The following is a 25,801-nucleotide window of genomic DNA, read 5'->3' as shown; positions in this document are numbered from 1 at the left end:
CGGGGCTCCCCGGGGGCGGGGCTCGCTCACTCACTCCCCTGTGCTGTCCGCAGGCTCTGGTGCCTGGGTCCGTAGCCGCCCCTCCCCCCGGAGCATCGCCCATCTGCCCCGCTGGGAACATGGCGTCCGGCGGCTACCGGAGCAGCGGGGGCAGCACCACGGACTTTCTGGAGGAGTGGAAAGCCAAGCGGGAGAAGATGCGGGCGAAGCAGGCGCCGCCGCTGCCGGGGGCACCGGCCGGGACTGACTGCAAAGCCCCCGGGAGCACCTCCTCGGCTGCCGAGCTCAACAGCACCCTGCACCCCGCCGGCCTGGCCGCTCCGCCGCACCCCCCGGAGCGGGGCGCCCCGTCCCCCAGCGGGGGCACGAATGGTGTCCCCCTCTCCGCCAGAGCCGGCTCCAAGGAGCCCCCGCCCCCAGCCGGGGGCAGAGCGGCCGAGCCTGCGGGGAAGCCCCCCGCCGCGCCCGGCTCCCCGGAGGAGGAGAAGGCGGCGGCGAAGGGGAAAAGCTCCGGTCCCAGTGCCAGGAAGGGGAAGGGGCAGATCGAGAAGAGGAAGCTGCGGGAGAAGAGGCGATCGACAGGTGTGGTGAACATCCCCGCCGCCGAGGTGAGCCCCGCGCCCCTGCCCGGGGTAGGGGGGTGCTGGGGTGTGTTCAGGGGCTCGGTGAGCTCGCTGTTTGTGCGAAGGGCGGCTGCAGCCCTGCTGGGATGCTGCACCTGAGCAGCCAGCGCCCAGCTGTGAGCTCTGCTGCCTGCCGATCCCACCCCCGCCCTGGAGCTGCTCAGGCCGTGGGATTGCTTCCAGTTTCTTGCAGCAAAGGAGGCTTGTTCCCTCCTGCTCAGGATGAGGTGTGGGGAAGCTGCCTAATCCGTGAGCTGTGCTGTATCACAGGCTGCGCGTTTAACGTGGGCGGAGTATCGTCCATCCTGTCCACAACCCTCTGGGGACCAATAATAGGCTTGTCAGTGGTAAAGCTAAAGGTTTTGGTTTGGGAATCGTTTGGTGGGATTTTGGCAGTGTGCTGGACCAGGGTTGTAACGTCATTCTCTCCCCCCCCCCCCCCCCCCACTTAAACTGTGAGCTTAAAAACAAGATTAAACAGAGTCCTCCGGTTCCAAACACTTTGGGCTGGGTCTGAGCCCATGTTGTGATGCTTGCATGGCTGCAGGCTTGGGCTCCTAGTGAGGAAGGATTAGTGAACATTGACAGGAATAGCATCTTCAATATATCCTTGAGCACTTTTTAAAATAAGTACAAGTATGGCACTTTTTAGTCTGTCCTGGTTGAAACTAGGATGTGAAATAGTGTGTGTGTGCATTAGAAGAATTGCAAAGTATTCATTAATATGAAACACCCTCCTAATTATAGTCTGGTTATCTCACCACTTAAGACTCAGTGTGGTGATCTTTTATCAAAGGTAATCTTTAATGATTATCTTCTGTTTTTGTCATCTATTACTCTAATCTGAAGGTGAGTTTTTAATCTTAATAAATATGTAAAATTAAAAAGTACATTGGTTCATGTTACTAGTCAGTTACTTTACTGATCTAAATGCTGAAGAAAGGACATCATGGTATCGAGCGCTGGATAAATATTCAGGTGTAAATATACTTCTTAATCTAAAACAATTTCCTGCATTGGAAAAAATGCAGTGGTTTGAAGTGCATTTTTTTGACTCTGAGAAGAATATTTTTATCAGCCAACACAACTGTTCTTTGTGGTTTGCTACTAGCATGAAAATCTGGCATTCATTTAAAATACTCTTATAGGAATTCAGAAGCATGATAACCAGATCGTTTGCTTTTTACAGCTAAAGGCTAGAGGAGACTTAAAACAAAGCTGAATTGCATTCTTCAATTTTTTATTGATGATAAAGAACAACACTATTTTAGAAAACATTTATATCACTCTTTCTCCTCATCTACTAGGGACTGCTGCATGAAAAAGAATCTTTTGTGTCCTGTGCAGCAGGAGAAGATGAAATCCTATTTTCCTCACCTGAAGTCACTAATCCTTTCTTTGTGATGACATAATCACTTTCACAGCAACCACTTGTAATACCAGAAGCATTGTCAGGTGAGGAATAAGCAGCAGGAACAAATGAAGTCTTAAATAAAAATTCTGTTTTAGGGCTCAGTTCCATAACTTTCACTCAAGTGATTAGCCTCGTTACTTGCACAGTCTTCACTTTGCAGTGAAAGGTTGCAGGACTGGATCCTAAGTACTCTCACTCTTGAAAGTGAGGAAAGTTGTGAGTTTAAAAAAAACACAACAAAACTCAGAGCTTGAAAACTTCCTTGATACCTACATGCCTGAAGACTGATCCTTCTAGCCTGTGTGAAAAATACCTGTACCACCACACCTATTTAAATTAAGTACCACATCTGCATTCCACCAAATAAATAGTTTTATATAATCAGTTCCATGTGCCCAGTTATTGCTGCTCCTGCACATTAAACCAGTAGTGTCCTGCCTTCTTATTGTTGCTCCCACCCCTACTGCCCTTCTCTTGAACCTGGGCCCTCCGCTTTTTGCTTGCACTCCCTTACTATTAGAGGAGCAGTGGCTTAGGGCCTGCTATCCCTTTTTTTTGGTTTCTCCCTCTCTTCAGTCACAAATAGCCTGGATGCATCTGCTCCCTTACTTTCCCCTCTTATACTACTAAAGCAGTGGATTTGTTGGGGCCACTGTGATTCTTCTCTACTCCAAAGAGACAGCCAGCTTCTTTTTTCCCATTTGGTCCCAAATATCTGCTTGCCTTGGCTGACCACTTTTTTTCTATCTGTCTCTTTAAGAATAACTTCGCAAAATCTTTCACCATGTGTCAACATTCCTTGGAATAACTTAATGAAGTTTTTGCCATGGTATATGTTTTGTCTTAAAACTTTGAATAACTTCATAGCCGGTAACAATAAACAAAGGGTTCTTTCACACCTTTTAGTGTCTCTTTTTAAAATTAGGTACACTTTGACCAAGAAACTGATTTCTTTTTAATGTCAACTTTTGTTATAACATTTATATTTATGATGGTAGGTAAATAAAATTACTTAACCTGCAGATCTGAGGGAGTGCTTAAGGTCCTGATTGCATTTTTCCCCCCCAAGTTGTTCTGGCTTGTGGGTAGAATTCATAAGTGATGAACATTGCATCTTGACAGGCAGATATTTACATGAAACTGACTTTTTTGAGATCAGGCCAACTTCTTGAAAATCTAAGACTAACATTTTAAAATAGGAGTATATGTAGCACTAAGAATTCATACGGTAGTTCAAGGCCAGAAGGAACCCTCAAATCATTGTCTGATCTACATAACACAAGCCATTACATTTCATCCAGATATCCCAATGTTAAGCCTAATGATGTTAGACCCAAGCATTTCAGTTCTCAAAAGACTTAGGACATGTCTACACCGCATCTGGGAATGAGCGTTCTAGCCTGGGTTTGCAAACTTGTGCTAGCGGGTCTTGTGCCACCTCGCTAAAAATAGCTGTGTAAATGTTGTGGCTTGGGCAGGGGATCAGGCTCTGAGGTCTGTGGGGCTGTGAACTTGTTAACCCAAGCCGCAATATTAAACAAGATCGGCACAGCTATTTTTGGAGTGCTAGCGTGAGTCTGTGGACCTGTCTGGGAGGCTCACTCCCAGATGCTTAGGATGCATGCCCTAAATTGTATGCCAAAGACAGAGAACAGGCCACTGCAATGGGAGGGAATTGATTAGGTCAGATGCATTAATGTGGTGATCCACTCCCCATGCTGCAGATAGAGGTGAAAACTCCTCAAGGTCTCTGTCAATCTGACCGGAAGAAAAAATTCCTTCTTGACCCCAAATCTGGAGGTCAGTTTGACCCTGAGCAAGACACTTCAGCCAGACATCTAAAAGAGAAGATTCTCTGTACCACCTCAGAGCACTGATCCCCACCCCATCCTGTATTATGTTTCCCACTCTGGCCAATCTGTGATGCTTCAGAGGAAGGCCGAAAACCTGAGAGTACGCTTGGCCAGTTGTGCATGGGGAGAGGAAATATTCCTTCCTGACCCTGCATGCGACTAGCTGAAGCCCTGAGGCGTGAGATTTGATTATAGTTATTGTATTAATGAATTCTATTTTTAGTGACATTTCTGTATTATCTGAACTTCAAGAAAATATTCTAGTATAAGTACTTTATAAACCAAATTAATTATGTAATTAGTATTCTGAATATTTGCTACACGTACGTCCTTTCATATGTTCAGCATATAGTTTGAGATGACACTGTACTTTAAAGCAACATGTGTACTTAAGGTAAAGACATCTTCCCCTTTACATGACTTTAAGACAAAACAAAAAAAACCCTTAAGTTTGCTGGACAGATGATGACCTCTATACTTGGGTTGAAAATGTTAGAATGAGAAACACAGAAACAGTGGCACCTGTTGACACCTTCCTCTTTCAGGTAGCTAGATAGATTTTTCTAATGCTATACATAGTGACTTAGCTGTTCTGTATATTAACTTTAATGGGACAGAAGCATTTTTAACCCCATCAGCACTTTTAAAATTTACCCTACTACATAGGCGCCGACTTCCCCTCTGCCCAGTGGGTGCTGGACCCATCTTCCCCGCCTCTTCCTGCCCCTGCACTGCCCTCGCCCCACCCCCATTCCACCCCTTCCCCAAAGTCCCTGTCCCCTTCCCACCCCCATTCCACCCCCTTCCCCCAAGTCTCCACCCCTGCTCTACCTCTTCTTCACCTCCTTCCCTGAGTGCACCTCGTTCCCGCTCCTTCCCCTCCTCCCAGAAAGTCCTAAGTGCTGCCAAACGGCTATTAGGCGGTGAGGGGTGGGGAGTGTGGACGGGAAGTGCTGGGAGGGAGAGGAGCGGGGATGCAGCGTGCTCAGGGGGTGGGAGGGAGGAGGTGAGGAGGGGGAGCTTGGCTGCCAGTGGGTGCAGAGCACCCGCTAACTTTTCCCTGTGGGTGCTCCAGCCCCGGGGAGTCAGCACCTATGTCCTAGTATGTTCTAGGGATGTGAAATATTGAACGGTTAAACACCTAACCGATAAGTATTAGTCTTACCGTTAATATATTGCAATTAACATTTAAAACCGATTGGTAAAATAATTTTGTGACATTGTAATACCTAATGTGCACATTAAAAATGCCACAGCAATACCGGTGGGGGTGGGGGCACTGGAGCTTGCAGCTCCAACTCAAGGCATCGCTGGAGCAGCCCGTGCCTGGTGGAGAGGGCACTGCTGGGGGCAGCCTGGCAACCCCCTCCTCCCAGCTCTGCTTCTCTTGCAGCTGGCTGCAGCAGTGGGTCTGCCAGGGAACCACTGGATCTGCCCTGGCACCACTGCTTTCCCAGCAGCGATCTGCCAAACTAGCGCACTTAGTAACTGGGAGATAGAGGGATAGGATCAGAACAAGGCATGCGGCGCCCAGCCTTGCATACACAAACGATCCCCCAGCCCACTGCACTCCACTTCCAAGGAGAGACAGCAGGGTGGGTGCTCCCCCCAAGCCAGGGGTAGATTAACGATTAAATGATTAACCAATATAATTTTAATCGGGTACTTTTAAAAAAATTATATTTACATCCCTAGTATGTTCTATGACTCAACTGGATTTTACTGTCTTTGGTCCTTTTCTTTGTGAGTCTTATGTTCTCTAAATTCACCACTGAGGTGCCCTAATGTATCAGTGTTGAGAACTTTTAAATATGCATAGTGGCAAAAAAATCCTTAAGTACTCCTAATGCTACTGTCCCTCCACCTCTGTTGCCAATCAGCAGGATGGCACTGGTGAAAAATGAGAATTCTGGTCTGGTATGTTTATTTTGATTTTTTGTGTGTGGTGGTAATAGTAAAAGGCAATAATCTGCTAAATACAAATTGCATTGTAACTGTTATATAGTGCATAATAGTGTTCTAGACATATGACAGGAATAATAATAATAATAATAAAAGTCCCTGCTCCAGGAACTTATACTTTTATTTTAAATGTAATGCAATGAGTGAGTTCAACAAATAAGTAGTGGAATAGGGCAGGAAAGGGTACCTGTTTGTCTGTCCTGCTGTATGTCCCTATCTTTATGATTGCAATAGGTTATTATTTTAATGGTCAAGTTTCTCATTCCTTGTAAGCAACAAGAAAATAAGTTTCAGGGCTCCATCTTAAACACTTCTAGGAGTAAAGTTAAGCATGTTCTTGCGTGATTACATTGATTTCAATAGGGCCATTTTTTGCATAAGTGTCTGTAGGAGTGGGATTTTTAAGGGGGACTTGGAAAACTACTACTAGGAAGAACTACTAATACGCCTTTTTGTTAATTGTAGAAGCATTAATCTTAGACCTGAGAGACTTTTTTAGTTCTATAGTAGAGCTCCCTCCCAGTAATTTTGAGACACTTGTCTACTTGCTGGAAGCGTTAGCCATAAATCTACAAAGTATATGTCATATAGTGTAAATTCGTATGGTTTCTCAGCTATGCTAGCAGATGTTTTATTTTCACATAGTACTTTGTAAATGTTCACTTAAGCTGCAAAAATAGTAGCTATATTATGGACTACATTTCTCCCCATTATAATGAATTATATTTTAAAAGGTATAATGAATCAAAATGTTACTGTTCAGATGATAGACGCATGCATGTTTCTGATATATGCTGATGTAGGACAGCAAGCTAGACAGTTGGTTTTGATTTAATACCCTCACTGACAGCATTTATGTTTTTGCACTAGGAAATGAAGTCATCTAAACTCAGAGGTGTTCTTTTGTTATTGACAGGGTGATGAATGATTTAAGAGGGTGCAAAGAACTCTGATATATATATCTTGTACTTGTGGCTACCATATTCTAGACATGACAATCTCCTGACCTAGTTGTAAAGAATAGTAGAGAAACTATTAGTGAGTAAGAGCTAAAGGAGAGAACACCCTGGGGCTGAAACTGTTTTGAAGGGGTATTAACAGAAGTGGTAGTCTACCTCTGTGTAATGGCTACAAGGATCCATCTTTCTGAAATCTACCTTCTCTTGGCTCATTCCCAAACACAGTATTCAATAAATAGTAATATATGCCTAATCATTTTAGAGCATACTGTATCTGTGGTGCTTAATACTGCCAGAACTTACAGAAAGTGAAAGTTCTAAATGAGGCAGAGAAATAAACACTCTAAAGATAAAATTCCTGCTACCACAGTATTCCAGTATGTTCTGTTGTGTGGAACAATAGAGAGTAACTCAGTTTTCATTAGACAAATTTAGTGAGCAAATGCCCCAAGCATAGTCGGTGTGAGCTAATGGTGGTCTTAGAGTGAATGTCCACATGGATTTCACTCTTGGCGCAGATGTGCCCCATACTGAGAGCATGAATTCTTGTGGCTAGCGGTATCCTTTTGGATCAAGTCTGTGCCCTCCTGCCCCAGGGCATAATGGGCAGAGCAGGCCCAACTGTCCCTCAGTTCCTTGTTACATGAGACTGAACCCCTACAGTGTCCACTTTCTCTATATTGTGTAAGGCTTGTATATAATATTTAGATAGTGTAGTTTCTGTTATACCCACTGGCAAAACATATATTTAAAAAAAAAAAACAAAACAACCTTCAGTCAGTGTTAGTGAGGCTAACTCGTTCTCTCCCCCGGTTAAGTACAGGTACTAGTATTATGGCAGAAGTAAAGTCACCAGGATTTAAGACCGGTGTGATGCTTCAATGCCTATTAATGACAGACACTAACAGTGATTGCTCTGTCTTGGAAGCCAAATCCTGGTGTGATGTTCCATTTGTTGCTCTTTTTCCAAGCACACACAGAGTGAGTAAAACTCATCTGAAGCTGTTCTTCCTAGAAAGGGCGATACATGTTCCCTTGGACAGAGAGAGAGGGACTACAACCAAACCTCAATCATTGAGGCAGTCTCTCTGTGACCTGAAGAGCCATGATTCCACCTCGAGCTCCCAGGCCACATCCATTCTGAGACCCTGTTTGTCTGCCATTGCATCAGCATTGATGTCTGATGGGCAGAAAGGAACACTGTTCCAAAGATGAGCCAAGGCACAGATTGCTGTCCCCAGCACAGGCAGACTGAGATAAAAGGGTCATCAGATGCATGACCTGTCTTGGGTTCATTTGACCGAAGGCCAACAATCTGAGAAGGCCCTTTTGGCCCCTGGTACCAACTTCCATGTTAGCATATGTGGTACCCTCTTAGCTGGCTGACTACACTGCCTTTAGTAGTGACCCTTTGCCGTTGCCCCTGGAACTGAGTGCCTTGGTATCTAGATCCTCAGCACTGAGTCCTAGGTGACCATAGCCCCAGTACCTTCCACTTTGATACCAGCTACCTCTATGGTACCTACTACCTCAGCACTATCTTGGCATCTAGGTCTTTCAGCACGTGTATGACTTATTTGTGTACCAGTCAGCTCACGTTGAGATATTGAGGGTAATTTCAGTTTGAGTTGTCAGTATGCCAGGTTAAAGAGATACTAAACCAGGGGTAGGCAACCTATGGCACGCGTGCCAAAGGTGACATGCAGGCTGATTTTCAATGGCACACTCACTGCCCAGGTCTTGGCCACCGTTCCGGGGGGCTCTGCATTTTAATTTAATTTTAAATGAAGCTTCTTAAACATTTTAAAAACCTTATTTTCTTTACATACAACACGTTTAGTTATATATTAGAGACTTATAGAAAGAGACCTTCTAAAAACGTTAATGTATTACTGGCACGCGAAACCTTAAATTAGAGTGAATAAATGAAGACTCGGCACACCACTTCTGAAAGGTTGCTGACCCCTGTACTAAACTCTCCTATTCCAAGACCAGGTACAACTGACAGAGTGGCCCCTTTCAGAGGAATTTTCCTCCTCCTCCTCTTGCTGAGCATAGCAGAGACTCATCTCAATCACCTTTCCATCCCTGGCTTTTACACTGGGAGCCAGGGAAGGATATTAGGGAGGAGTCCATGATGGGAAGTAGAAAGAGGCCAGGGGTTTGTAGGGATTATCCTACTTATTACCCCTGTGTGTCCTCCACTTCAGTATTTCTAGCCTTACCAAGAGTTGTCTTCCTGGACACCCTGGGGTGGGCAGCCATACTCCAGGAAGCTGGTTTCATTAACTGTCTCCAGGGCTAGGCCACCCTTTCCAAAGAGACAAATTAAGCTGCTTCAGACAAGCCAGTTGATACTTGAGAGGCAGTAGGAGGTGAGTGAGGAAGAACATCAGCTGTCAGGGGAAGAACTGCTGCAATCACTCCATCCTTCTTAGATGAGGCAGTGAATTACCCATGTGTGCCTCAGTTGATGAATTCAAAGTATTCCAGAACCTGATGAAGTGCATGGAAGCAACTTTGAATAGCCCCTTCAAAGTGGTTCAAGAGAAGCAACACATGTCTATCATGGTGGAAGACTGCCTGCATGTCACCACAGGCAGTGCTAGATATGTCTGACACTACAGAATGCATGATGGCCCCTGCAATAACCATAAGGAGGTCAGCACGGCTTCAATCTTCAGGGATCCACAGCGTGGTCCAAGTAACAAATGAAGACCTCCTATTCAAGGGTAATGAAATGGATGAGACCCTTCTCCATTTCCTTAAACTCTTCAATATCACAGCCCTATTTGGGCCTCTACATTCCTACCTCATGGAGGAAGCAATCATGCCAACAGCCTTCCTTCAGACAGTGCTTCCCTGTCCAATATTACAGTGAGTCAAGAGGACCTCAGAACTGCAGAGGAGGAGACAGACTCCATCATAAACAACCCTCTGCCCACAGTCTGAGGCTTCCAGCAGGCAGCAAGCATGATGACATGGTCAAGTTCCTGGTAGAATGACCTGTGGATCTCTGTGCTTAACACTCCCACCCCTTCTTTAGCAACTGTCTATTTTTATCTTCAGAAAGGTTGGTATTACCTTGGACTGGTGGATGCTGGAGATCATAAGCAGTATCTTATTCAGTTCCAATCCCTTCCCTGGATCTGCAGCATGTCAATGTCGTCTTTTGCCGTTACAGGTTCCAACTTTTCAATGCATTGGATTCTCAGGACTAGATTATAGCCGTTGACCTCCAAGATGCCTATTTCCATATACAGTAACTCCTCACTTAAAGTTGTCCCGGTTAACGTTGTTTCGTTGCTGATCAATTAGGGATCATGCTCATTTAAAGTTGTGCAATGCTCCCTTATAACGTTGTTTGGCAGCCGCCTGCTTTGTCCACTGCTTGCAGGAAGAGCAGCCCCTTGCAGCTAGCTGGTGGGGGCTTGGAACCAGGGTGGACCGGCAGCCCCCCTATCAGCTCCCTGCTCCCCTAAGTTCCCTGTGCTGCAGCCGCCTAGCAGGCTAGCAATTGCAGCTATCCCTCCCCCCACTGCCATGTGCTGCTCCTGCCCTCTGCCTTGGAGCTGCTCCCGGGAGCCTCTTGCTTGCTTGCAGGGGGGGAGAGAGGTGGGTAATGTCAGCGTGTCCCCCTTCCCCCTGCTCCTGCCCCCCGCTTACCCCATCCATAGAGCAGGGGGGAGACAGGACAGGGCTCAGGACGGAGGGAGCTTGCTGGCTGCAGCTGTTCTCTCAACTTCCTCATATACATATTTTAAAAGGCAATGACTCAGAGTGGGGTCAGTGTACTTAAAGGGACAACGCGTCTCTCTCTCTCTCTCTCTCTCACACAGGGTGTGTCTGTCTCTGTCTGTCTGCCATGCTGTCTCCCCTCCTTCCATTCTACCTGCCTTGTAGAGTTTGAGGCTACATTAACAACAATGTGTTAACCCTTGAGGGCTCAGCTGATTGCTCGTTCATCATTTAGCAGTAAGGCATTCCCTGGGAAATATCCCACCCTCTAACTTTTTACCACCTCAACCAAGCTTCACAATCATCATTGCTGTGTACAGTATTAAAGTGTGTGTGTGTCTATCTATCTATCTATTTTATACACACAAATTTTATATATATATAAAATGTGTGTGTATAAAATATATTTTTTTTGTCTGGTGAAAAAATTTTCCCTGGAACCTAACTGCCCCCTATTTACATTAATTCTTATGGGGAAATTGGATTCGCTTAACATAGTTTTGCTTAAAGTCGCATTTTTCAGGAACATAACTACAACGTTAAGCGAGGAGTTACTGTATCAATCCATGCAGCTCACTGGGAGTACCTCAAATTCCTGTTAGGAACATCTCACTACCAGTTAAGGGTCCTGTTCTTCGGTCTTTCTGCAGCACCAAGGATGTTCCACAAGTGCTTTGGAGTTGTGGCAGCTCATGTAAAGAGACAAGGGATCCAGGTCTATCCTTATTTCAATGACTGGCTGATTCCAGGAAGATAATCAAAACAAATGACAACTCGATTCAAGTAATTCTGAAGTTCCTTGCTTTGGTAGGCTTCAAGTCATCAGACAGAAGTCCCCACTAACTCAGAGCATAGAATTCATAGGAGCGTTGACAGACTCCAGATCAGAGAGAGATTCCAAACAATAAGTCTCTTCAACTAACTTCAGAGTCACCCAAAAACATCCATCAGAAGATTTCTCAGACTCCCAGGACAGATGGTATCATGTATGTATATCACACAGTATGCCATACTTCACTTACGCTCCATATTTGGTGGTGGTTGCAATCAGTGCATCTAACTAGCAGACACCGCATGAATGTGATGGTCATATTTCCCATAAGAAGTCCTCTCCTGGTTAAACTGTTGGAAGGACCTTCTTCATGCATGCAGTGGAGAACCTTTCTCTGCCCCTCTGTTTCCCAAGATTTGGGTCACAGATGCCTCCACTCAGGATTGGTGGGGGGCAGGAGGCTCATCTAGATTCAGGTCCTAAAAAGCTATTTGCCTGGCATTTAAAAAGCATTCCTGTCTCTACTTCAGGGATCCATAATACAAGTGCTGACAGCACCAGCCTATGCATAATGTCAAGTGGCAAAGGGGCACAAGATCGTACCTCCTCTGTCAGGAGGCAGTGCCACACCACTTTGGAATGGGTGCATTTTGAACTAGATCCCACTGGTGGCTCTGCACCTTTCCGGCCTTCAGAACGTCCTGGCAGATCAACTTTGTAGGCGATTCTCTGATAGCCACGAATGGTCCATAAAAGAACTAGTTTCACAGATTTTGCTATTGGGGATTCCCAAGAATTAGATATTTTTGCCATAACAAGTATCAGACATTGTTTCAGACTGGGTTCAAACCAAGGCTCCCTAACAGATACCTTTCTCATTCTCTGGATACAAGGACTGATGTATGCCTTTCTATCCATTCTCATGATACCAAGAGCACTGAGGCAAGATGCAGGATTGATTATGATAGCTGCATCATGGGCCAGGCATTTCTGGTATTTTGATCTAATTAACTTATTGGTGCAGCCCCCATGGCTGAAGGGCTTTGGCTGACACTGTCCCACAGGTCAATGGGCCAATCTAAGAGCGTGGATCCTGGCTGGCTGATGTCCACTTAAAAAAGCTGTTCAGCTGAAGATCAGAACTTTTATTTTCCAAAGCAGAAAACCTTCAACCAGACTTGCTTATATAGCTAAATGGACAAGGTTTTCTATTTGCACAATTCATCACCAGCTGTATCCCTCAACACCTATTTTAGTAATACTAGACTATTTACTATTCCTTAGAGCAGTGGTTCCCAAACTTGTTCCGCCGCTTGTGCAGGGAAAGCCCCTGGCGGGGCGGGCCGGTTTGTTTACCTGCCGCGTCTGCAGGTTCGTCCGATTGCGGCTCCCAGTGGCTGCGGTTTGCTGCTCCAGGCCAATGGGAGCTGCTGGAAGCGGTGGCCAGTACGTCCCTGGGCCCGCGCCGCTTCCAGCAGCTCTGCCGGGGCTTTCCCTGCACAAGCAGCAGAACAAGTTTGGGAACCACTGCCTTAGAGGCTTCCAATCAGATACCCATTTTGATAGGACTGTCCTTATCTAATGCCCATCTCCAAGCAATTCGACAAATGCTAGATAGTCACAGGATAGAATCTGCTGTGTGGACAAGCACTTGAAGAAAGAGCTACCATTTCTGTAGAGAAAATAATCTTTCTAATTCAATACACTGCCTAAGGAGATTATGTGCATGCTGTCACAAAGCAATGGAACCCATTTCAAGCACCTGGTAGAACTAGAATGCTGAAACAGAGGAGCATGCAATAGAGTTGCCAGGTGTCCGGTTTTCGACCAGAACGCGTGGTCAAAAAGGGACCCTGGTGGCTCCAGTCAGCACTGCCGACTGGACCGTTAAAAGTCCGGTTGGCGGTGCTGCAGGTCTAAGGTAGGCTAGTCCCTACCTGTCCTGGCATCCCGCTGTACCTCAAAAGAGGCCGATAGATCCGGCTCCTAGACGGGGGGGGCGCACGGGGCTATGCATGCTGCCCCCGCCCTGAGCACCGGCTCTGCACTCCCATTGGCCGGGAACTGTGGCCAGTGGGAGCTGGGGTGGTGGTGCTTGCGGTTGAGAGCAGCATGAGGACCCTTCTGGCCCCCCTGACTAGGAGCCGGACCTACTGGCCTCTTCTGGGGTGCGGAGCCAGGGCAGGCAGGGAGTCTACCTTTGCGCCAGTGACTGGGAGCTGCCCGAAGTAAGCCCGTGCCCCAGCCTCCCCCAAACCCAGATCCTCCTCCTGCACTCCAAAACCCTCCTCCTCCATTCCAGAGCCTGCACCCCCAGCTGGAGCCCTCAGCCTCCCTGCACCCCTTCCCCAGCCCTGATTCCTGCCCTCCGGAGCACTCTCCTGCATCCCAAACTCCTCATCCCCAGAGCCCACACTCCCAGCCAGAGCCCTCACCCCTCCCGCACTCCGAACCTCTCAGCCACAGCTATCCTCTTGCTATACTGTTGCCAGCTATCTGGATTTTTATCATGTTTCACAATCTTTGGTGTTAAAGTACCTTCAGTGACATCTGCTTCTTAAGTCAAGCTGGAAAAAAGCAGAAACTTCTTTCCTTTGATCTTTTCATTTACAGTAGGTAAAAAATCTTAGCTATGATTTCCTACTTCCTGCCCACAAATTGATGTCTGTTTAATTTGAAAAATGAGACTAGGTGAGTGGATTTGCATGGGTTGTTGGGAATATATTTAGTGCAAGTTCTCTTTTAGAGAGCTGTATATAATGTTATAGGGAAAACTTTCTTGCAGCAAAATTAATATCAGTAGGTAACACAAGGTTGACATGAACTATGTTTAACAGCAATAAAAAAAACTATATTAACCCTCCTAAAGTAAAAGTATATATTTCAAAATATTTTTCTTACAAAATTGTGAACACTGTTTTTATATTTGCCCCTTTGACTATAAATCCAGCTTTCAAATAATGTCTGTTGCCAAATTTCAGTAATTACACTTTTGTCTAATGTTAGGGTGAACTAGTTTTGAGCAAATAAACTCATCCACTTAAAGCAGTATGCTGCTGGAGCAAATCTGTATTGTGAACTTTATGTAACTTTTCAATTGTAGCATTTAATAAAATGGCAAAACGTTGATACGTAGTTTTGACTCATTGAAACTGTAAGCAATAGCTAAATCAGCGGGTTTTTTTTTTTTTTTTTTTTAAACTTGCTCATGCTGGGAAGATAAGATAACAAAGTCCCAAAAAAGAAATTCCCTTCTTAAAACTTGATAACTCAAAGATTGAGTATGCAACTGTGGTCTTAAGGTTTAAAGTTCATGTTTTGGTGACATGAATGGTTGTCTAAATGTTGGTATTGTGAGGGGAGGAGATATTAAAGCAGGGATGACAGAACATTTCAATTGGAGGGAAAATGAGTTCTCAAAGCTTGAGAACTCTGGTTGGAAACAACATAAGTGCCTAATCCTGTGAGGAGTGCCCTCTGCTCCCAGGTGTTGTCTATATACCAAAAACTTTTAACACTAACTCATGACAAGTGGTAGCAACAGTAGATAGATATGGTGTCCAGCACTTATTTATTTTACCACTATGGAGTCCGGGCTACAGTACTGCTTCTACCACTGTTACTGCTGGTGGAGTTGCACTGATAATGAATTACAGCTTTAAAGTTTGCCAGTGTAAACAGAACAAATTTGTTCCTGGTGGGAACTTAGCTACAGTTTCTACATCTTATTGCCTTGTTTGTAACTTATTTTAAAAATAATGCAGCCTTCTCCCCTTTCTGTCTTTGTCCTTATCACCACCTCCTCCCATCCTGTGTTTTTGTAGATGTTCCTCTCTTTTTGGTGTCTTTCATATATTTTAAAATGTAGAGCTCCTGAAACTGCAGGATTGGTGACACTGGAAACAGAAGTCCTCTTCATGCAGATAAAATAGGATAGTGCATGCTGTGACGTTGTGCAGTCTATATGGTTTTATAAAAACTTGATAATAAGTCAATATAATGTAACTGGGATAGTTTTAGAGAAAATATGGTAATAAGTGAATATAACGTAACTGGGTTATGCTTCATGCAAAAGGTCTCTTGTAAGGTATCATTACAAAGCTTATAATCTACTGAGTATGATCATCTGATTTGTATAAATGTACCACTCTTGTATCTAAAACGAGAAATATAAAATGTAACTCTGAGGGCCTATTGTAATTATGTAAAGTGTGGGCCATTAATGATGGTTTGGAATCTTGATGACTCCCATTAACCAGGACCATTGTCTGCAGATGGTTGTGTTTACCTGTTAGTCTTCCTGTATATGTGTGTGCTGGCAAGTGGGTAATGAAGTCTTGCAGTGACATGTGATCATGTCACCTGAACTGGAATCCATCTTTAACCTGGTGCTTTTCCAGTGAGGGGGGGTGGAAACCCAGAGGGACAAAGGGTTCCCGCCTTATGCAAAAGATATATAAAGGGGTGGAACAGAACAAAGTGGAGAGAGGAGCCATCATGAAGAATCCCCTAGCTATCACCTGAGCTGCAACAAGAGCTGTACCAGGGGAAAGAATTGTGCCCAGGCCTGGAAGGTGTCCAGTCGGAGAAAAACTTACTGAAGCATCTCTGAGGGTGAGATTATCTGTATTCAGTTTGATTAGGCATAGATTTGTGCATTTTATTTTATTTTGCTTGGTGACTTACTTTGTTCTGTCTGTTACTACTTGGACCCACTTAAATCCTACTGTCTGTATTTAATAAAATCACTTTTTATTTAGTAATTTACTCAGAGTATGTATTAATACCTGGGGGAGCAAACAACTGTGCATATCTCTCTATCAGTGTTATAGAGGGCGAACAATTTATGAGTTTGCCCTGCATAAGCTTTATGCAGGGTAAAACGGATTTATTTGGGTTTAGACCCCATTGGGAGTTGGGCATCTGAGTGCTAAAGACAAGCACACTACTGTGAGCTGTTTTCAGGTAAACTTGCAGCTTTGGGACAAGTGATTCAGACCCTGGGTCGGTGTTGGAGCCAGACGGGAGTGTCTGGTTCAGCAAGACAGGGTGCTGGAGTCCTGAGCTGGCAGGGAAAACCGAAGCAGGGGTAGTCTTTGCACATCGGGTGGCAGCTCCCAAGGGGGTTTCTGTGATCGAACCCGTCACACATGCTATACTCCAGTTGTGGAATGGTCACTTTAGATGAGGGCAATCTTTAATCTTTGTTGTCTGGTGAGGCTTTCATCAAAGGTAGATTATGATGGTGATTTTTGTATTGTGGGTATTTGCAGTTGACCAGAGACTAGTAACTTATGTGCCACTGAATGCTGGTGACATGGGCTGGACAGTGGTGAAAAGTAGCAGAAGTCCCCATAGCTTCTTTTGATTTCAGCATTTGTATTTATTTATTTATTTTTTTACTTCTGAGTGCAGTCTCTGGAACAGTGGTATTCCTTGACTAGCTTCAGCTTTAGTAATTAGGTATAGCTATTCTGGACACTCTGTCACTTTATTTTTAGGGTGCTTTATTCTCTCCATTGTATATTTCAAGTTTATTTGCAAGTATGGATTGACAAAAATTCCAGTGGGAGAAAATAGGTTCAATATAAGCAAAATGAAAACGAGTGATAATGTTTGTATACTTTTAATGGACTACACAAAAGGATATTTCCTTCTGTCCTCTCACTTTATATTCTAATCAGTGGTTGAAAGTTTCCTTCAAATCTGTAGCTTTGCTCTCTGCCCGCCAACCTTTTTCTCTTGCCTTTTTATCTGGGCTGTCCACACTTCAGTCCTGTAGCAAGCCTCCTTATAAACTATACCTTTTTACATTGCCTCTTGACTGAAGAGAGATGATTGATCTACCCCTGTGACCTTTAGAGAAAATCTGTGCTATGGCACTTCAGATTAAACCAATAGGTGTCTGTCCTTTAGTACTCTTATTCCACAAGAATGGAGTGCATTTCATAATGCCCCCTAACAAGTCAGTGAATTTTGTGTATAGCTTGTCAACCCATGGTGGTCATTTTCAAAGCACTTGCTAATTGCTTGTGGTGGTTTGTAAAGTGTTTTAATCTTACCCTCAAGCTGGATGAACTAGAAATGCCTTATTTAATTACTAGGTTAATGGTCTCCTGCAATGGAGAAAACATTGCTTTTGGGTTAGTTAGGTTCTGTTGTTTCACAGGTGTAAATGCCATCAAAAATTATTAGTTACTTTCCAAGAGATTGTATTTCAAATCTAAATAGAATCTTTCTTATTTCCCTGCTCTTTGTTCTGTAGAAACTACCTGGCGTTACAGTAGCTGCTGGAATTCAGGCAGTATTGACTTTTGTCGTAAGACAAGGGTATTAACCTTCATCATCCTGACCTAGGTCATGTGACTGGGGCCAAGAATTAAAGTCCCTTGCTTGCCAACATTCCTGTGTGACAAACCCTTATTACTCATGGCATAGTTTAGTATAACAGACCATAGGCCCTGTCTCTATTTTAGGGAAACTTTCTAACTTTCCACCAGTGCTGGTAACGTAGGGAGTTCTAGCATAGACAAGCTGCTGGCTTCTACTGGCATTTTTAACATTGTCACCTATTCCTGGTTCAGAGCAAATCTATTTGACATAGTGTTAAATTCTGGCTACATTATGACTCTGTTTTGCCAACGCTGTGGTGGAACTGAACTGGATTTGGCAACGGCAGGGAGACTTTTAGAAAGTTTTCCTACTATAGAGAGGAAAATATTTATTTAAATGAATACTAATAAGGTGGTAATTGTAATTCTAAAAGTAAAAGAAATGTAATTACAACTAAAGACTCTAGAGTTGGGTTTTTTGTTTAATTCATCACCATTTTGATTGGTTTTACCTTTTCTTACTTCAGTCAGCTTGGACAAACAGATTGCTCATTTTCACTTTTTCTTGCACACAACATGTTAGGACAAGTCAAAGATACAAATTTAAACGTAGTGAGAATTCAGCACCTCTCCTTTCTCAGTCATAACCCATGTTTTGTTGTCAAATTTTCTAACACATGAAGCTATTAAGTCTGAAAAGGCTATTCACGTGGATTTTCTTCTTCCTTCAGCCCTCCCTCCCCCCAAGAATATAAATGAAGGCTATTTTATAGAAAATTGCCCAGATGTTTTTGGCTTTACTTCCAAGGCCATGCTGCTACCTCTCAGGATGGTAGTTATCTGTCTTAATGCCCCAGCTAGTTCCAGAGATGGGTGTTTTACATGAATCTCAGATCTTAAGTATTTTAAACTAAGTTCTAGTCTTTCAGGTTGCAGAAAAAAAGTCTGAGATGTGGTAACTCTCTAAAAGCTCAAAAACCAGAAAGAAAATTAAAAAAAAAATATCCAAATGTATCATTTTAAAAATCTCATGGTTTTCTCTTGTCTCATGATTTCTGAATGCTTGGGCTTCACAATATTGAGAGTGCCTCTTTTTGGACGGACATCAGAAAAGACTTGCATAGAGTAAATTAGCAAAATACAGAATGGTTTGTTTAAAACGGTTTCCTTTGTCACTTTTTGTATTTCCCCCCCCCCCCCTTCTGCTCCCCTCTTTGCCCTCTCCCTCCCCCCAATCCTGGAGGGCGCATGCTGGTCTGGGTGCAACTCATGGATTACAACCACACATTCCATTACAATTAAACGTTTTTCTTCTCCCTTCTGATTTTGGACTCCCTTTGTTGCAGCACTGTAGTGACCCCAGGAGATGACTTCCAAATTAAAATTAATGTTTTCTACTAATACGTTCTAGGGCTGTCAAGCGATTTTTAAAAAGACTAACCGCGCAATTAAATAATAATAGAATACCATTTATTTAAATATTTTTTAATGTTTTCTACATTTTCAAATACAGTGATTTCAATTACAACACAGAATAAAAAGTATACAGTGCTCACTTTATATTTTTGATTGCAACTATTTGCACTTTAAAAATCAAAAGGAAATAGTATTTTTCAATTCACCTAATACAAGTACTGTAGTCCAAACTCTTTGTCATGAAAGTTGAACTTACAGATGTAGAATTATGTACAAAACTACAGAACCCAAACCACCAAAAGAGTGTTGCTCTTTTAAGACTTCTGAAAGCATGCTCCACACCTCATCCCTCAGATTTTGTATGGCACTTCAGATTCTTAAATCTTGGGTTGAGTGTTGTAATTATCTTTAGAAATTTCACATTAGTATCTTCTTTGCATTTTGTTAAATATGCAGTGAAAGTGTTCTTAAAATGAACAACATGCTGGGTCCATCCGAGACTGCTATAACATGAAATATATGGCAGAATGTGTGTAAAAACAGAGCAGGAGACATACAATTCTCCCCCCCAAGGAGTTCGGTCACAAATTTAATTAACGCATTATCTTTTTTAAACGGGCATTGTCAGCATGGAAGCATGCCTCTGGAATGATGGCTGAAGCATATGACTCTTTAGCAAATCTGGCACGTAAATATTTTGTGACACCAGCTACAACAGTGCATTGTAATTAAGAAGTGGGCAGCATTATCTCCCATAAATGTAAACAAATTTGTTTCTCTTAGCGATTGGCTGAACAAGAAGTAGGACTGAGTGGACTTGTAGGATCTAAAGTTTTACATTGTTTTGTTTTTGAGTGCAGTTATGTAACCAAAAAAATTACGTTTGTAAGTTGCATTTTGATGATAGAGATTGCACTACAGTACTTGTATGAGGTGAATTGAAAAATACTATTTCTTTTGTTTATGAATATTTGTATTTTTATTGTTTTTACAGTGCTAAGTGAGCACTGTACACTTTGTATTCTGTGTTGTAATTGAAATTGATTATATTTGAAAATGTAGAAAAACATCCAAAAATATTTAATACATTTCAATTGGTATTCTATTTAATAGTGCGATTAATTTTGAGTTAATTGCGGGAGTTAACTGTGATTAATTGACAGCCCTAATATATTCTTAATAAAACCACTGTATATTACAAGATTGGTCCAATAGAATTTAGAACATCTACAAATTTAATTTTACCAGGTATAATTTGATAAACAGGCAAGGCGTGTCCAGACCAGGAGATGCCCTTCATTATGAAAATTAACAGTTAGAAATACATTTATCACTGTATCTAAATACATAATGAGAATTTTTATTGTGTTGAACAAAAACTTGGAAAAACCCAGATAGTAAAATCTCCCTATAGAAGCTGTTGGACAAAGATCTAGTTGGGAAGACACCAGCCTCCAACCTTAACCCTATAAAAGGAAGATCCATCCATTCTGTTTCTCTTCAAAGTTTAATAATCCATACAGAGTCAGAAGATATTAGTTATTCTATAATCTGTCTATTCCAAAACTTTGTTTTACTGATCTGGGTGTGCATATCACAGAAGCAGACTGTGATATTTGTATGTTTGTTAATATCACTTTTCACAGCAGAAGACTTGTTAGCTAGCTGGGAGGCAGTGAAAAGTCATATTAACAAACGTACAAATACCACTTTTCACAGCAGACTTACTCAGGCCTGGCAAGCTGGGGGGATGAATTAAGCCTTGGATGGGGGAGGGTAAGTAGGGAGGCAGTGAGGGCCAGGGTGGATGGGTCAGGGGATGGAGCCTGTCAGGCCCTGCAGGGGGGTCAGAGCCCGTGGCTGGAGCCCGCTGCCCCAGGGCTGAAGCCAGAGCCATACTGCCCCCGGGAAGGTGGCAAACTCGCACTGTCTGTTTGCTCCTCCAAAGTGGGGGCAGGGCCAAATCCATCCTGGCGGTCCCAGGGGAGGGGCTGCTGTTTTCTCCCACCCCTCTAGTCAATGCCCTAAAGGCTATGGCCGCAAGAAAAGCCCCTGGTGGCCACGTTTGAGAGAAACTGTACTACACCAGGGGTTCAAATGAAAGTGGAGGACAACAAATGATAAAATGGGAATGGGCATGAGGGTCATAGGTTCAAAATTAGAGATGCAGAAGGGGACACCCACAATAGAACCTCAGACAGTACAAACTGCTCCTAAAATAGGGAGCCAGCGGATGTGGCCCAGAGGAACTCTGCCCAGATACGTGAGCCAAAGGAGGAGCAGAAATAGCCCCCCCAGTCAGAGCACCTCCCTGTCCAGCATCCTCCTCCTCCTGGTGTCATAAATGGGCACTTTGGCCAGCACCAGAGGAGGTTGATGAGGAGGTCTCGTGACTTCATGGGGCAATGGACAGGGTGTGCATAGAGGAAAAAGATGTGTGTGTGTGGGGGGGGGGGGGGGTGCAGCCAGAACCTCAACAGGAGCTTCTGGAGCAGCCGGAAAAGGGGCTGCAACCTGATGCACTGCAGATATACGTGTGCCAGGGTCTCCCTTAAGCCGTGAAAAGGACAGGAGTCAGGTGGAAGTGAACTGCTCCACGTACACACCCATGCTCACAGCGCCAGGTACACACCCATGCTCACAGCGCCAGCTGATATCCCCAGTGGAATACAGGCTGGCCCACTGGGGTTTCTCACCCTCAGCAGGTGGTAAAAGGTCCTGCCACTTGGTATCAGGGCAGGACACGAGAGAGGAAATGAAATGTGTGGAGCATGAGCGTGTACAGATGTGCCCTTGACACGGTTCAGAAGTGAACTGGCTGCAGGTTGTGCAGCCACCTTGGGTATGCAGAGGGGGTGGGTGGGTGGGGGTTTGCGGGGTAGGGGCCTGATGAAAAGGTCTGGAGGGCCTGGGGTGAGGGGTGGTCAGGGAGCACCTTCCTCCAGGAATGCTCAAGGAAGGTTTGAGAGGCGGGGGGTAAGTTAGCAGGTGAGCCAGCACTCTGATCATGAGGCACCAGTCATCTGCCCTAGAAAAGGCTGACAGGGGGATGTACAAGCTAATTGGCTGATGAGGCTGGATGAGCCAGTTAGCCCAACAGCTGAGGGGTATAAGGCTATGTCTACACTACAAAATTAGGTCGGATTTATAGAAGCCGGTTTTATAGAAACCGGTTGTATGCAGCCGATTGTGTGTGTCCCCACCTAAAATGCTCTAAGTGCATGAAGTCGGCGGACCGCGTCCACAGTACCGAGGCTAGCGTCGACTTCCGGCGCATTGCACTATGGTACCTATCCCACAGTTCCCGGAGTCTCCGGCGCCCATTGGAATTATGGGTTGAGATCGCAATGCCCGGATGATGCAAAGCAGTGCCGCGAGGGGTTCTGGGTACATTGCGTCAGGCCCCTCCCCCGCCGTCACAGCAACGGCAGACAATAGATTCGCGCCTTTTTACCTGGGTTACCTGTGCAGACAACATACCACGCCAAGCATTGAGCCCGCTCAGCTCAGCTCACCGTCACCATATCTCTTCCGGGTGCCGGCAAACGTGGGACTGCATTGCTAAACAGCAGCAGCAGCTTACTGCCTTTTGGCGGTAGACGGTGCAGCATGACTGGTAGCCTTCATTGGCGATCTGGGTGCTGGCAGCTGTGGGGCTGGCAGCCGTAGGGCTGCATTGCACCAGCCCCTTGCCTTTTGGTAGAAGATGGTTTATTACGACTGGTAACCGTCGTCATCGTACTGCAGTGGCTGTCGATCATGGGCACCCGGGCAGACAATGATGGTTATCAGTCGTAGTATGCTATTTTCTGCCAAGTGCCCAATATTGTCTGCTAAGCACCCAGAAGAGGCCGATGGCGATCTGGGTGCTGGCAGACATGGGGCTGGCAGCCGTGGGGCTGCATTGCACCAGCCCCCTTGCCTTGATGATGATGGTTATCAGATGTACTATGCGTAGGATGGGGCTAGATTGCTACACAGCAGCAACCCCTTGCCTTTTGGGCAGTAGATAGCATATTACGACTGGTATCCATCGTTGTCATACTGCAGTGGGCATCAGATCGTGCAATAGACCTGAAGGCTTACTGCCAAGCGCCCAGTATTTGCTGCCAAGCACCCAGAAAATGCCAAGGGCTATCAGTCATGCTGCACCGTCGTCTTAAGATGTAAAAAATAGATTTATTCTGCATTCATTTGCTTCCCCCCTCTCTCCTGCTAAACCCAGGCTTTTGAGTTCAATCTTTGGGGGGGGGGCATTCTGTGTGACAGTTGTTTGTGTTTCTCCCTGATGCAAAGCCACCTTTCTTGATTTTAATTCCCTATACCTGTACGCCATGTCGTCACTCGCCCCTCCCTCCCTCCCTTCTTCCCCTGGTCCGTCAGATACTACTTTCGCGCCTTTTTTCAGACCAGACGCCATAGCCAGCACTGGGATCATGGAGCCCGCTCAGATCACCGCGGCAATTATGAGCACTATGAACACCACGCGCATTGTCCTGGAAAACATGCAGAGCCTCCTGGACATGCCAAAGCCAAACCAGGACCAGCTGAGGAGGAGGCGATTGCAGCGCGGCGACGATAGTGATGAGGAAATTGACATGGACCTCTCACAAGGCACAGGCCCCAGCAATGTGGAAATCCTGGTGTTACTGGGGCAGGTTCATGCCGTGGACCGCCGATTCTGGGCCCGGGAAACAAGCACAGAGTGGTGGGACCGCATCGTGTTGCAGGTCTGGGACGATGCCCAGTGGCTGCGAAACTTTCGCATGCGTAAGGGCACTTTCATGGAACTTTGTGACTTGCTTTCCCCTGCCCTGAAGCGCCAGAATACCAGGATGAGAGCAGCCCTCACAGTGGAGAAGCGAGTGGCGATAGCTCTGTGGAAGCTTGCACCGCCAGACAGCTACCGGTCAGTCGGAAATCAATTTGGAGTGGGCAAATCTACTGTGGGGGCTGCTGTGATCCAAGTTGCCAGGGCAATGAGAGACCTGGTGATATCAAGGGTAGTGACTCTGGGAAACGTGCAGGCCATAGTGGATGGCTTTGCTGCAATGGGATTCCCAAACTGTGGTGGGGCGATAGACGGAACCCATATCCCTATCTTGGCACCGGCGCACCAAGCCACCGACTACATAAACCGCAAGGGGTACTTTTCAATGCTGCTGCAAGCCCTGGTGGATCACAAGGGACGTTTCACCGACATCAACGTGGGCTGGCCGGGAAGAGTACATGATGCTCGCGTCTTCAGGCAGTCTCTTCTGTTTCGAAAGCTGGAGGAAGGGACTTTCTTCCCGGACCAGAAAATAACCATTGGGGATGTTGAAATGCCTATCGTGATCCTTGGGGACCCAGCCTACCCCTTAATGCCATGGCTCATGAAGCCATACACAGGCAGCCTGGACAGCAGTCAGGACCTGTTCAACTACAGGCTGAGCAAGTGCCGAATGGTGGTGGAATGTGCATTTGGACGTTTAAAAGCGCGCTGGCGCAGCTTACTGACTCGCTCAGACCTTAGCGAAAAGAATCTCCCCATTGTTATTGCTGCTTGCTGTGCGCTCCACAATATATGTGAAAGTAAGGGGGAGACATTTATGGCGGGGTGGGAGGTTGAGGCAAATCGCCTGGCCGCTGATTACGCGCAGCCAGACACCAGGGCGGTTAGAGGAGCACAGCAGGGCGCGGTGCGCATCAGAGAAGCGTTGAAAACCAGTTTTGTGACTGGCCAGGCTACGGAGTGAAACTTCTGTTTGTTGCTCCTTGATGAACCCTGTGCCCCTCCCCCACCACCCTGTTAACTCTACTTCCCTGCAAACCAACCACCCCACCCTCCCCTACTACCCTCCCCCCTTCGAGCACCACTTGCAGAGGCAATAAAGTCATTGTTGCTTCACATTCATGCATTCTTTATTAATTCAGCACACAACTAGGGGGATAATTGGAAAGGTAGCCCGGGATGGGTGGGGGAGGAGGGAAGGAAAAGGACACACTCCAATTTAAAACTTTAAAACTTATTGCTATGGAAATCATCTAGGGTGGAGTGAGTGGGTGGCCGAAGGCCCCCCCACCGTGTTCTTGGGCGTCTGGGTGAGGAGGCAATGGGACTTGGGGAGGAGGTCTGTTGGTTACAGAGGGGCTGTAGCGGTGGTCTCTGCTCCTGCTGCCTTTCCTGCAGCTCAACCATACGCAGGAGCATATCACTTTGATGCTCCAGCAGCCGGAGCATCGACTCTTGCTTTCTGATTACAAGTTGACGCCACCTCTCCTCTTCAGCCCGCGTTTCAGCACGCAACTTCTCCTCTTCAGCACGCCACCTCTCCTCTCGCTCATATTGGGCTTTTTTAAAATCAGTCATTGACTGCCTCCACGCATTCAGCTGTGCTCTGTCAGCGTGGGAGGCAGTCTGAAGTTCAGTAAACATTTCGTCATGCGTCCTTCGCTTCCTTCTTCGAATATTCACTAGCCTCTGCGAAGGAGTAAGATTTGCAGCTGGTGGAGAAGGGAGAGGTTGTTAAAAAAGATACATTTTAGAGAACAATGGGTAGACTCTTTCACGTTAGATTTTGCTGTTCACAACATCACACAGCACATGTGCTTTCGTTACAAGGTCGCATTATTCCTCTTATATTGAGAGTCTCCTGGTTTGGTGTGAGAGATCACTCACGCAGTGCCAGGACACAGATTTCAGCTTGCAGGCAGCCATGGTAAGACATATAGTCTTTGGGCTTTTTTAAC

The 25,801-nt window shown here is 45.3% G+C and overlaps 1 protein-coding gene across 1 annotated transcript in view; it reads left to right on the top strand.

Annotated features, from left to right (window-relative positions):
* Nucleotides 1–74: 74 nt before the first annotated feature.
* Nucleotides 75–25,801, top strand: part of PAWR (pro-apoptotic WT1 regulator) — a 154,508-nt gene continuing 128,781 nt past the window's right edge. The window contains exon 1 of the mRNA XM_026648970.2: nucleotides 75–608. Within this exon, the coding sequence (XP_026504755.1) occupies nucleotides 120–608 (489 nt within the window). The 5' untranslated portion in view covers nucleotides 75–119. The remainder of the gene's footprint in view (nucleotides 609–25,801) is intronic.

This window comes from Terrapene carolina, unplaced genomic scaffold, assembly GCF_002925995.2.
Source record: "Terrapene carolina triunguis isolate 2854851 unplaced genomic scaffold, T_m_triunguis-2.0 Scaffold68, whole genome shotgun sequence".
NCBI classification, from domain to species: Eukaryota; Metazoa; Chordata; order Testudines; family Emydidae; genus Terrapene; species Terrapene triunguis.
The sequence above is the reverse complement of the archived record's forward strand: the minus strand, read 5'-3'. Positions and strand labels throughout refer to the sequence as shown.